The sequence below is a fragment of the Chlorocebus sabaeus genome, chromosome 18 (genome assembly GCF_047675955.1).
Source record: "Chlorocebus sabaeus isolate Y175 chromosome 18, mChlSab1.0.hap1, whole genome shotgun sequence".
NCBI lineage: Eukaryota > Metazoa > Chordata > Mammalia > Primates > Cercopithecidae > Chlorocebus > Chlorocebus sabaeus.
The window spans coordinates 57,827,501-57,841,844 of record NC_132921.1 but is presented as its reverse complement, the minus strand read 5'-3'; the positions used below and the strand labels follow the sequence as shown (position 1 = coordinate 57,841,844).

Genomic DNA, 14,344 nt, shown 5'->3' with positions numbered 1-14,344 from the left:
GATATTTCTTGCTCTAAAATGCAGCATTCTCTATACATTGACATTTCCCCCAACAGATTCTCTAAGGACATTTAGAAATGGAGCTGATGTTTGTGTCTTTGGTACTGTGCAGAACAGAGGCAGCCTGTGTTGCAGTGTGACCCAGGTGTCAGGCAGGGCCATGCTGGAGGGAGAATGGAAGACCCACTTTCTTCCCTCCCTAGATTCCCTGACTGCAGGAGCAGGGGAGAGGGTCAGATTTGAACTTCTATTGAGCATGGAATCGTAAAAGTGATCTTCTCTCCATCTGAAGAGCTGAGAATCTAATTTGGTATGACAGCAGCACACAACACCTGGACCACAGTAAGTGCTCAATAAAAGTTAGTGGATCACGAGGTCAGGAGTTCTAGACCAGCCTGATCAACATGGTGAAACCTCATCTCTACTAAAAATACAAAGCAAAACACAGCTGGGTGCGATGGCGGGAGCCTGTAATCCCAGCCACTCAGGAGGCTGAGGCAGGAGAATCGCTTGAACCCAGGAGGCAGAGGTTGCAATGAGCCAAGATTGCGCCATTGCACTCCACCCTGGGTGACAGAGCGAGACTCTGTCTCAAAAAAAAAAAAAAAAAAGAGCACCTCCTCTTCCCCCTGCCCCAACCATGATTAACATTGCCTTCGCACCCCACAACCCTGATCAAAAATTAGCCAAGACACTAAAGAACCAGGATTGTGATCAAAGAAACATCTTTGGGCTGAGATTGACATATACAGAAAGCCTTGGGTACAGTTTGGGTACTTGGGTACTCACCCTCTTGTTTCCTTGAGCTAAATGGAATGATGATTCTCAATGGAACCCTCACAATTCTCTCTGGGAAGTTCGAATGTCTCCTGTAATTTAGCTAAACGGCTTCTAGGTATCACAGAGAAATTCGTTGCTCATGAAAGGAAAATGGATCCCCACGCTTTATTCTGGAGACCTTTTAATGTCCATCTGGGTCTCCTCGGGGCCACGTGGCTCACTCTGTTCCCCAAACTGCAGTGAAGGGACAGTCAACACATGAGTTCTCACGCCATGCTGCTGCTCTGTTTACTGCTCCTTTATTTACATAAGTAGAGATTCAACATCCTAACATGTTTTGCAAGCTGTCATGACATGAGAAGCTAGTAATCTGCTATATTTTGCTTGCTAACATATTTTTGACATATTTTAGCTTTTGATTATAAGATTGCATCTTTGCCTGCTACCATCTGTCTCGATTCAATGGAACTCTGGCATTTACAAAAACAGTAGGGTGTAGTATTTCATATAGACTTGAACTCTACCAGAAACATGCTATTTCCAGTCTTAACCAATATGTCATGCTTTCACACGCAAAGTCTGAAACGTTTGATATCTTGCAAAATCCACCAGGAATAAGGAACATATCTTCGCATCCAATTTGGCTGGGATGAGAAATATATTAATAAGGGGAAGGGAACAGTCTCCAGCTTCTAAACAGAGGTGGCCTTTTATGTGGTTTATATCCTCTTGACTATGTTTATCCTTTTATCAGCATGATTAAGATCTTCCATGGAAATACATCTTCTTTTAGACTTTTAATCTCTCAGCAGCCAACATTCTTGAGATGTATTTTCCAGTGTGAAATGGTTATCTGCCAACATTTGACAATCAGGCATTTTCCTCCATGATGTCCTTTTTTCGTCTGTATCTTTACTCATTTGGGCAAATTACCCCAGGTTTGACCCAAAGGATTAGCTTGGTCCCTGTCTCTGCTGACAGCAGCAGGAGGACTGTGCAACACAGAGAAATGTGACATTGTATTAAAACAATGTTTTGGGGGAAAGTCCCCAAAAACGCACAGGCCTAACATGCATTTATTCAACGCCAAGCTTAAATGAATTTATTACGCTCCTGGATTACACCTCATAGGCCAAGAAGCTGTCAACTATTGACATTTTCTTTTCTCTCTGGGTTCTGAGTTGAGTGTAAATATATTTGTCATGGGAATATATCGTATGCTTGGTTCAGTATATGCTCATTTCATCAGAAGGAAAGCTCTTATTATCTGTAATCACAGTCAACATCTTTGTTGTTTTGAGGAAAGAATGGGCTACAGCTTGAATTTACATATAGATCTGGTACCTTTCCAGATGCAGTTTTGCGTGCTGTTTTAACCATTTTGAATATGTGTAGCATGATCTGTTTCTAGTGCAAGACTTTGTTTGTGGTAGAGAAATACTTTTAGTCAGTTGGGTGTGGACCACATCTAGTTGATTTTCTGCCTTGCAGCATGCTGCTGACTGTTCAGGAGCAGCCAGTTGCAGGATCTAGGTGCTAAACACATCAACTGAAATCACCATCAATGAAGAGGCCAAAGAGGAAGGCATTATGACTTCCAACTTCAATATCTCATGGCTACAAGTCAAGTCTAAGCTGACCCGGGTCCCACATGCTCTTCCTTATCTGGTTTATGAGGATGGTGGCAACTGTTGAACAAGGAGAAAAGACTGAGTCTCTGGGTAATTGTAATTGCGAATTTCTGAAGAGCAGGGATCTTGGTCATACCTCTTTATCCTTTGTACCTGGCTCAGGGTAGGCAAATAACGCATGTGTGTTGAACTAAGATAAACTGAGGACCATATTCAAGTTAGTAATTGAACAATGTGTGCTTTATTGAACTTTTATTAGGTGAAATCACCAAAGCTAGGTTAAAAAATAAAACAAAATAGAGAGTAGATTCCTCATCCTCAAAAAAGTTGTAATCTAGTTTGAGGATAAATTAGTTTTGTTTCATTGAAGACAAATTAGTTTTGAAGGAAATCATGAATTGCTAAGCTAGGTTGTAAGTGCAACAGGCATTCAGAGAAAGGAGATAATGTGGCAAATTAGATTTTATGAAGGAAGAGGGGCTTTATCTGGGACCAGAAGACTGAGCAGGACTAGGTAACTGGAGAGGAGGAAGGAAGAGTTTTGCACAGAGTGGGAATCAATAGAAGGGAACAATAAAAAAAGGAATGAATTAGATGTGCAAGGGAGGATGATGGAGCATGATGATGGGGCTTGATTGGCTTAAATAGGCTGAAGCAGGATAAGGTATAAGAATGGTGTGCAGAGCTGGACAAAGTTAAGACACTCTGGAAAGTCAAAGGAATATTCAACTTTTGGTGGAAGATGAAGACCGTTATTCCAGACTCTTACAGGTAGGAGACATAATAAAAATTGTAGTTTTTAGAAAGATTACAAGGGATTGTACAGAGGAATCAGAGGGGTAAGAGGTTACAATAGAGAAAAGGCAGTGATTCTAAAATGGACAGAAAAAGATCCTGGATTAAAGAAAGACAGTAACAGTTAAAACAAAAACTTTTCTCTATAGGTCATCTAATATGTTTCAGGTATTTCTAGCCACTGATGATAATATCAGCAAAATGCTACAATAATTTATAAGTATACTTATCCTCAAATTAAAGAATGGAAAAGGGGCCTTAGAAAAAGCAAAGTAAGTTAGTCTAGGCTACATAGTGAGTGGCAGGAAGAGATCCAAACTTCATTTAAACTGCATTACTCTGGGAGTCATAGGTATTTATTGAATGAGCAAATGATGTGAAGTAAGTGTTTTATAAAGATACATGGTGGCCATATACAAGGGGGATAAGAGGAGAGAGACCAGAGGCAGGCAAATGATAAGGGTGCCCCTAAGGTCTTATCATTGGAAATGGAAACGAAAGAATAAACATAGAAATATTGCCAAGTAAGAACATGGGAGTTGGTGTCTGATGGACTAAACGATTGAAAGAGGAGAAGGAGAACTGGGAAAGAAAAAACAAACAAACAAACAAAAACCAGGAAGACTGGGTGGCTACTGGTGACCTTGGCCAAAGCATTTTCAGGAAGAGGACATTGCTGATTGATGGAAGCCAGCTTGCAGGTGAGTCAGGAGCGAGTCAGTGGTCAGGAAATGGAGGATGTGGGGAAGACCACAAATTTGAGAAATTTGGAAGAAAATGAAGGAAATAAATAAAACAGTGTTGTAAAGAGGCTTCAGGGTCAAGCAAGATTTTTTTTTAAAGAAGTGAAGAAACCTGAGTGCATTTGAAGACCAAAGGAAAGTATGCCGAGGGAAGGAAGTCACTGAAGGAACTAGAGAAAGAGGGACCTCTATACGTCGAAGGGGTTAAAGCAGCAGAAGGGGATAGGTTAGAATGGTAGGACTGCCAATAGAACTCTGCATAATGAGGAGAATGTTCTGTATCTGTGCCATTCCATATGGAAGTCATGGACCTCATGTGGCAACCAAAGACATGAAATGTTCCTAGTGAGACCGAGGAACTGAATTTTTTATTTTGCTTAATTTAAATTAATTTAAATAGCCACATCTTTAAATAGCTAGTGGCTACCATATTGGATGATGTAAGAGCCTCAGGGAACCAAAGGCTTTGGGACTAGACTCTTCCACTGACTCAGAAAAAGAAAGCAGAGAGGGAGAGAAGCCAGTGCTGTTCATACTCAGGAGAGGAAAAATGTGTTTGCCCCTCCCAGGTGACCTTGACTTTTTGGTTATACCTTGGCGATAGTCACATTATTAGATCATTAGATGAGGAGAGACCTTTGAAAGTTCACATCCCCACGTGGATGTTGTGGTCTGAATCATACCGGCTACATCAACCAGATGAGTTGAAGAATGGCCAAATCTCACATGGCACAGAGCATCACCCTCTGTCTGCAGCCCTTGAGCAAGAGCTCCTTGTTCATGGAACAGAGATGGACAGGACTCTGGTAGGTTCCTTGGGATGGAGGTCATTTTGGAATGGGGCTTTCGGGTTTCTGAGAAGATATTGCTCACAATAAAGCCATCCTCTGATTTTCTATCCTGCATTTTGCTCCCACATGTCACCCTTACTTTGGATCTAGGTATTTTAAAGCCAAAAAGAGGTGATTCCCCTCAGAGTGATTTTTCTTAGACTTAGTTGATGTTTTCTTGAAGAATTCCCCACCTTGAGAAATGAGTGTATGTTATTCTCCGTATTCTGCAGGTAAACAAAGAGAGAGCCCGAAATCAACATCCGCGGTTGCCCTGAGATAGCGTCGCCCGTCATTCCGCTGGTGCGCCCTCCCTGAGATGGTGGCGTGTGTTGTTTGGGCTGTTTTTCATAGCCGCCGCAGCTGGGAATTCAAGATGCTATACTTAGGCAGAAGTCCATGAAGGAATTAATTGATATGAGCCAGAAGTTGATTGCCATTTAAGTACTCAGCCTCCACCATTGCCAAGTTTCCCTCTTTGCAGAAAGAACTGAGCTTGCCTGCAAACTGGCTCATTCAGGATGTGAGCACAAGATGGAATTCAACCTTTAATATGCTGCAACACCTGCTTGGAAATAAAGGGGCTCTGTGCTTTTCCCCCCAAGGAGTTGACAGCTGACTTCATTACAGAGGAATCTGGCAGAGATGGTCGAGGCTACTCTGCAGTCTCAGGGGGCACTCACCCAGGAATGCAGTGCCAACCAGACCTGAGCTTTGGGACTCTGCCAGGAACCCATGCTGGCCTATTTTAGCCTAAATCATCCCTCTTTCTTGAACTCCAGTTTTCAGTGTCTTTGGTAGGCGCTTCCTCCACACAAGGGAGGTGGTGTCTCTGGCCTGCTGAAGTTAAATGGAGAAGCATTTGCAGGTGTTCTATAATGGGATCTGGATTTCCAAGCTTCCTTTCTCAAGAGTTCTGCAGTGTCGCACCCCAACAGGCACAAACAGACACAAAGTCAGGCTGCCATGCTCTATAGAGCAGAACTTGAGGGTTCACTGGAGTCCTTGTCCATGTTCTGAAACTGACCCAGAGCTGCTCTGGGAAGCCTAGCCCAGCCTGTGGGGGTCCCTAGAGGGTCTCTGGCGCTGTGACCTTCCACTGGGGCTGGAACACTGGTTATGCTTGTCAGTTTTCAAAGTAGAATGTCAATCTTGTCACCCATTTACATGATTTCTAAAGCATATTAATCTGGCCCCCATTCACAACACAGAATTTAGCATTATCTGACTTGCATCAGAGAATATTAACTTTCTATCATTTGTTATCCTTTATCACCCCCAAAAACCTGTCTGAAATCTAAATATCCAGAAATAAGGGCAGCCTCATATAGAACACATCCATTCGCTGGATTACTCAGTTCAGCATTAAGCAATGTGAAGGTCATAGAGCAGCTTCAAAACTGCATATAATGCTAATTGAAAACAAAGCACGATTTGAACTTTTATATACAAGTCATATCGTTCTTTTAAAGCAAACATTTCAAATGGGCTGGAATGAGAATAATTAGGAAAAAACAAAACAAAACAAAACAGTTGATGCCAGAGGTCAAAACTGGCAATCCAAGATTCAAGCCTGGCCTGAAAGTGTGTCTCATATGGCCCACACAGTGGGGGCCAGCAGAGTTTGAATAAAAAAAAAAAAATGGAATAGGTTGCCAACATTTGGAAATTGGAACATAGCATGTAGCCACCCGGATTGCTGGCTCCTCGGAAGGCACGAGGCAATCTGGCACCAGGAGCCTGTTTCCCTGCAGGCAACAGTGGGGCAGGGGAGGGGACATTTGCTCTCCAGGTTGCTAGAGGCCCCCGCGCCAGGTTTCTCACTTGCTGAGTCTATAATCCCTGGATCAGGTGTAAGGGTGATGGGATTCTGGGTTATTTCTTCCTTTCTCCCTCTTCACAGATTTGCTATTGGTTATTGTGCTACTTCAGGGTTAAAATAATCATGAAATGCTGCATTGTAAAAATCAGTGTTGAGGAAAGAGAGACTAAAGCCCACACCACTTCTCTACTCCTTGAACGTTCTTGTCTAATTTCTAGTCTTGAGTCAGGTACACTCACCTGAGAATGTCAGCTACAGAACCCAGTGGTTCTCAAACTTGGCCCCCTTAGAATGAGCTGAGGAGTTTCTGATGTCCAAGTTGCGCTCTAGACCAGTGGTCTTCAACCTTTTTGGCACCAGGAACTGGTTTTGTGGAAGACAATTTTTCCATGGACCAGGGTCACGGGTGGATGGTTTCAGGATGATTCAAGTGCATTACATTTATTGTGTGCTTTATTATTATTACATTGTAGTATATAATGAAATAATTATACAACTCACCATAATAAAAAATCACTGGGAGGCCTGAGCTTGTTTTCCTGAAGCTTCTAGATGGTCCCATCTGGGGATGATGGGAAACAATGGCAAATCACCAGGCATTCGATTCTTATAAGGAGCTCTCAACCTAGATCGCTTGCATACAGTATAGGGTTTGCGCTCCTATGAGAATCTAAGGCTGCCGCTGATCTGACAGGAGGCGGAGCTCAGGCAGTCATGTGAGTGATGGGGTGTGGCTGTAAATACAGATGAAGCTTGGCTCTGCTCCCTTGCCTGCCACTCACTTCCTGCTGTGCAGCCCGGTTTCTTACAGGCTACACAGACCCATAATGGTCTGTGGCCCTGGGATTGGCGGCCCCTGCTGGAGACCAATTAAGTCAGGATCTCTGGGGTGGGACTCAGGCAATGGATGTTTTTAAAGTTCCCCAGGTCCTTCCAATGTAAAGAAGTTTGGGCCGTTGCAAATCACATACAACTTTACATTAGAGCAATTTCTCAACCTCTGTACTATTGACATTTTGGGTCAGATAATTCGTTGTTGTGCGGACCTGTCCTGTATATTATGAGTTTAGCAGCATCTTAGGCTCTAACCATAGATGCAATAGCATTTCTCCAGATAAGTAAACACTGTATTAAGTCATAAAATTATGGTCAGGAAAAGCGGCTATTATATTGGTCACCTACCCTTCTATAAGGCCTTGGAGAAATTTCTTTTGGAATTAAGTGCTAGGAAAGCATTTTCTCTCTTGAGGAACTGATATATTCCTTCCTTTCTGGATGTTTTCCCCCCTTTACTACCAGGAAGCTCCAAGTTAATGCTAAAACGCACTCAAAACCAAAACTGAAGCATAAAACAAGGCAACTACTGTAGTGTATTTTCTCCCCTCTGACTTCACAAGATGCTGATTTTCCTATTAATGTTTTGCTCATCTTTAAGTTGCTTTTTTATATCCTCAGGGAAGGAGGTAGGATGTAAATATAAACAAGGTAACAAGCCAATGAGGAGAATGACTGCTCCAACCACCGTTCAGTATTTATGACCCAAAGAACGGCTGGTTCTAAGGAGGAAGGACCTGCTAAGTAGGAACTACCTCCTAATTACTGGAGGATCAACCAGTTTTATGGAGCAAATAATGGTCAACTCCTCCAGCCTCCCGGCTTTGTCTGGAAAGAGGCTGAACTGCGTCTGTGCTGAAGGAGCCTGATGCCCAGTCGTGTGGAGGCTTCTAAGGAGAATGGCAAACACAGCCTCTGATGCGTCCTAAGAATTCCAACTCCTGGTTTTTATACTCCAGTCTGGGAAGTCTCTGAGAGGCAATGTTGTTAAAGGCAACTTGGGATATATCCCCGGGTTGACACATAACCTGCTTTCTGTAAATACAGAGCAGCTTACCTTTAGTAAAATATAACTCACTCATTAATAATCAGACGTTTTAAAGCTTTTAAAAAAATCATTATTAAGCACGACTATTTCATTCTAAATGCAAAATCCTGAATGGACCAGAGATCTTAATTTTTTAAAAATATAGCTGAGTATTTTAATTATAGATGTACTTGCATATTCTCAGTGTACTTCATTATTTATGTAGCTGGTGAAAAAGCTTTTTAATTAAATAGCATGCTGGCAATCCATTGTGAAATGTATAGATGCAGGTTTTCCTAGCATTATGAAGCTGAATACAGATGTTCGCCAACTTATGATGGATTTAGCCGGATGTAACCCCATTGTAACGTGAGGAGCTACTGAATGTGTATTACTTTTGCACCGTGATAAAGATACTATAAGCTGGGTCAGGTGTGATGGCTCACGCCTGTAATCCCAGCACTTTGGGAGGCCGAGGCAGGTGGATCACGTGGTCAGGAGTTTGAGACCAGCTTGGCCAACACAGTGAAACCCCGTCTCTACTAAAAATACAAAAATTTAGCTGGGCATGGTGGTGGGCACCTGTAATCCCAGCTACTTGGGAGGCTGAGGCAGGAGAATTGCTTGAAGCTGGGACGTGGAGGTTGCAGTAAGCCGAAATCGCGCCACTGCACTCCAGCCCGGGTGACAGTGCGAGACGCCGTCTCAAAAAAAAAAAAAAAAAAAAAAAAAAAACCACAATAAACAAAAAATTGTAAGCCGAACCATTAAAAGTTGGGAACCATCTGCACACACACACACACAACATTGTGGCGAGCACACATACTTTAATCACTATAAAATGCTTGTCTCTGAATGATCTTAAAATTCGACCAAACTTTTCTTATATTGCTAATGTAATAGTGTAATTTGCCACCACTCCACTTGATTACTTATGTTTAATGTATTCGACTACCTTGGAAATAGAGTAGTGGTTCTCAACGTGTGGCCCCCACACCAGCAATATCAGCATCATCTGGGAATTTCTTGGGCACAGTTTTGAGGCCCACCCCAGGCCGACTGAATCAGCAGCTCTCGGAGTTGGGCCCAGCACCCCAGGATGTACCAAGCTCTCTAGGTGATCCTGGAACAGGTTAAGGCTCGAGAGTCACGGGATGGGGGTTATGCACTGTGGCGATGGTAATCTCGGTTTCATCAATGGTTCTCCTGGTGACACGTGGTCACAACAAAGTCAACTGTTCCCTGCTTTTAGCTCCCCACCAAAAAAGTGCTGTGATGATTCCTGTTTGTTTAAGGTTCAAAGATCTCAGAGCTTAGAAGAGGTCAAAAAACTCACAGTGGCTTAAATATTTTCAGCATAGTTTGCATGAAGGTTGCCTATGATTACCAGGTCTTTACTTACCAATTTTGACTAAACATGTATATCAGGGTTCACATTACACATAGCAATTCTCTTCTTTCAATAAACAAAAAGAAGCTCTGAAATTAGACCTCCTACTTATTCACCATTGGATGGCAGGCTGTAGCGGAGGCAACCTTCCAGAGATGCCGCACGCCTGGGTGAAGGCTGATGACCAGGTTCTATTACCTTCCTGGGCTGGAGGAACCAAGGCCAGGAGGTGAAGGAACTCCCATGGGGAGGCAGTGCCAGAACTACAACAAACAACCATCTGACTCCTCGCTCTGTGCTTTGTCTTCTGAATGAACAATGCTGCTTCTTAAGTACACATAAGCCAAACTGCCTCTCAAATTGCAGCCATCTACTTTGAGTTCAGATTTGCACAGCATGACATGAATTGGGCTGCAAATTATGCAGAAAACAGCCATCACATCCATCTGTGATGTCAGAATCCTCAAGTACAGTGTGACCTGTTAGTATGTGACAGAGTAGAAGGATACTGTGTCTGCTTCCTTCCCTATGAAGAGTGATGAATATCCTTCCAGATGCATTTGGCCCCAGTGTGAAAGGTTAAATATGATTGAGGGAATGCCTGTGATATGCTCAAGAGCAGATTTCACATCCAAGGGTGCAGGCAATTAGATTTTTTTTTTAATGGTGTAGTAACTAGAGAAAGAAAACACACAAATACACTCATACCTAATGGTAAACTGAATTTATTTCCTCTTGGAAAACAATTCCAGTAATCTCCAGGTTCAGACCGCAGAGTAAACATTAATAACAGTAACATACAGGTTAGTTCAACTGATTCAAGAATTTGGCTGCATGAAATCATGAAGGAAAACCTTGAACACTCAAAGCTTCAAATGTATCCAGGGAAAAAAAAATTCTTTGACAGTCTACATAACAACTATTGCATATATAGTGATGCTACCTGTCACATTGCAAGGCTTACAAATATATATATACGGGCCTTATCCAGCTGTGGGGTTCTGTTCTGTGAGAACATCTCTTCATGGTTTGGAAGAATCTTCAGCAATAAAAAATAGTCTTAGATTTAAGCGCTGATATACCAAAAGAGAAATTCTAGGCTTAAGTGTAAAGAAAAGGAAGTCCAACCATAGTCTCATGTATAACAGTTGTTTTTAATCTTTCTTCCTTAAAAATACTTTATCTTAAGCCATTTTGGTCATATGTCTTTTTTTTTTTTTTTTTTTTTTTTTTTTTTTAATCTTGCCTGAATAGGGCCCAAGTCCACTTGTCTTTATAAGACCATTTTAGTATTAGACGACATAATACATGTGCAACACTTTATATACAAGGGGTCTATCCGGTGCGCAAAAGTTCAAACACATGAACATCCAACAGTTTTGATAATACAAGTTTTATGGTACAATACAATGTTTCTGAATAATATACATTAACAATGAAAGTTTCGTGCAAAGAGTAAAACATGTTCCCTTTTTGTGCCACAAAAGCAATTCTCCTTGAGAGACTGTACTTGCACTAACTGCTGTGTTGGGTCATTGTATGATTCTGTAAATAACAAAAAAAAAAAAAAAAAAAAAAAAGGGAGAGAGGGAAAACAAACTTCAGTGATTTCATTTTCATCAGACCAAGCATATATACATGTAATTAATTCATAATGACTTGAACAATGAGCTTCTGCCCTCTGATGAATAGTGCTCATGCGTGCCCTCCAATGCTAAAAAAAAAAAATCTAATGCTCCTTCCCCAGGGAGAAACAGACCCAGAGATCTTCTGAACCTGCTGCCACCCGTGAGGGCCTGGAAGGAGAGGCCAGGGCAGGAGCCTCCTTACTGTGAGATGGCTGGCTGGCACCTTGTCTTTTCTCCACCTCTGCCATGTCTTTCTATAATACCCTCTCACCATCCATCATCTCTTCTTATTAAGATCGGACCCAGTGTTCAAGAAGCAGGTAGCATTGTTTTAACAGTTTTATGTATCTGTGCATGACCTCCATTGGTTACACATGCCTCTGTTTCAATCCCTCCGAGACTGTAACATCTTGACAACAGGGGCTCTATCTGCCCCTGAATATGGGTATGAAATGCCAGAGTTACCTGGCAGATGATGGACAGTGGCAGCAGCGCCCCTGCCAAGGGTGGGCTTCGGGCTGTGGTCATAGCGTGTCTCAGGAGCAGATTATAGTAGCCTGCCATGTCTCCCCAGTCCCCGGATGCTCTTTCTCAGCTAACCAGCCTGCACTGTATATTGGTGGTCTCCGTTTGTCTATGCTAGCGTGTCCCCTTTCTGAGTGAACACCCTCTTTCCAAATTGTGAGAGGGTAACTGGGATTGCCGGGCAACTCAGGACCACCAGCCATGCTCTGAGGGTGGACGGCAGGTGGGAAGGCTCCAGAACCAGGCCTGGAGGATAGTCACAGATCTACGGGATATTTGCTTGGAGCATAAGCCTGGAGATGGCCTGATCTCCACTCTCCTCCTCTGCGCTTTCTTGGAGCCATATTCTCTCACTACTCACCTGTATCCCCTGACCCTCATCCCTTCTTATTACAACCTTGGGGCCTAGCTCAATATATCACCACTTTCATCCTCACCCCATCTAACACTAATCTCTCCCTTCTCTGATTTCCTGCTGCACTTTATACTGCTTATATAGGATGCATCCTAGGTCTTGTCCCATGATTATTTGTAGGCCTGGCTCTCACCCACGCTGGTAATTCTGATGTTCATTCATTTATTCATTCCTCTACAAGCATCTATTGGAAACATACATCAGCACCTGGCACACGCCATAGCGCTGCAGTGCTCAGGAAAGAGGGTTTGGCTATCTCAGTGACTGGCTGGCAAGGCAAGGGCTGCTGGAGAGGAAGGGCATGGTCCTTGCCTTCATGCCTTCAAAGTGCTCACGTCTAAAGAAGGTCATGTGGGCACATAACCATAAAGCAAGATGGCAAGCAGTCTATTAGAAAAGAACACAGAAATGTCACGGCCACACCTAAACCTGCCTAGCCCTTGGAGAAGGGTTCACAGTGGATCCAGCATACTGAGAGCTGGAAACATGAGCAGAGAGTACAGGGAGGGCACTCTAGGCCAAGGGACCCACATGGGTGAGGGCAATGAAATAGGAATATGCAAGGTATGTTTGCAGACCTGCAACTTGTTTAGATTGGTTGAATTCTTCTGGAGAATGTTCTGAATCAACAATACTCATGAGACGTGAAGATGGAGCTGGTTTGGGGCAAGAATATGAGCAGTCCTTTTCCACCTTGCTAAAGAGCTCAGACTGTCTTGTAGGGTTAAGGGAGCCACTGGAGTATTTTAAGCAGAGGGATTCATCTTAGAGATGTTTGTTATCTCTTCATCCTTTACAGCAACTAGCAAACTGCCTGCTCCCTGAATACAGGCTGAATGACCAGAGGTTCAGCTGAGAACCAATTGGGGCTAGGTGCAGAAGTGGGGGAGCTTGGAGCCTTGTGAAGAGGACTTAGGTCTTCCTTGTTCCATTTTACATTTAGCTCATTTTTGAAAAAGATGGATGACAAATCATGACGGAGAACAGTATTTCATTCTCCCTTATTTAATACATATCTTAATAGTCTCGGCCTCAAAGTGAATACAGGAAGTAGCAAATTGTTTTTATGCCAGCTCTTTTATCGGTATATTGATTTTTAATACTTCTGCAAAGTACCTGTCACCAAGATGTAGAGAGAAAGGGTAATAAAAGTACTCATGAGACCAAAAAACTTTGCTATTTTCTTAAAAATCAACATGATTCTGTTCAGAAAGGTTATAAATAAAAGTTTGATTACTCAAAATACACCACGTCTAAGCCTTCTTATATCTTTTGCTATCTCAGAGTCAAGTTTATAGAAAGGTTTTTTATTTTAAAAAAGTCCAAAAATAATGACCAAGTAAGTACAACAAGATATAATACAGATTGAGCATCTCCAAATGGGAACATCCAAAATCCAAATACTCCAAAATCTGAAACTTTTGAGCACCGACATGATGACATATAGGTGACTAAGCTAGTGACACCTTTGCTTTCTGACGGTTCAGTGTACTCAGACTTTGTTTCATGCACAAAATTATCGAAAATACTGTGTAAAATGACCTTTGGGCTATGTGTATAAGGTATACGAGAAATATAAATGAATTTTGTGTTTAGACTTGGGTTGCATCCCCAAGACATCTCATTATATATATGCAAATATGCCAAAATCTGAAATCGAAAACACTTCTGGTCCCAAGCATTTTAAAACAGGAATACTCAACTGTATTTGCCTAAATGAAAGGACTCTGACAGAAAGACGGGTGTTTTTCTCTTCTTACCAAAATCAAAGTAAAAAAAAAACAGTTTAATAACATTATTTTCAAATGTTTAAGTGCTTATGATGGACTATCCACATGTGATTGGATTCTAGGGGTTAGTGAAAGAGTACACAGTGCAATTTTCCTGGTGTTTTTATATGTGCTCATATCAAGATGCTACAAAA

At 42.2% G+C, this 14,344-nt stretch overlaps 1 protein-coding gene across 3 annotated transcripts in view; it reads right to left on the bottom strand.

The window, feature by feature from the left end:
- Window positions 1-10,561: 10,561 nt before the first annotated feature.
- The window catches only part of ZNF521 (zinc finger protein 521), a 293,530-nt gene continuing 289,747 nt past the window's right edge, over window positions 10,562-14,344 (bottom strand). For all 3 annotated transcript variants that reach the window (XM_037982429.2, XM_007974407.3, XM_037982428.2), the window contains one exon: window positions 10,562-11,397. In XM_037982429.2, the coding sequence (XP_037838357.1) occupies window positions 11,368-11,397 (30 nt within the window). In that variant the 3' untranslated portion in view covers window positions 10,562-11,367. The remainder of the gene's footprint in view (window positions 11,398-14,344) is intronic.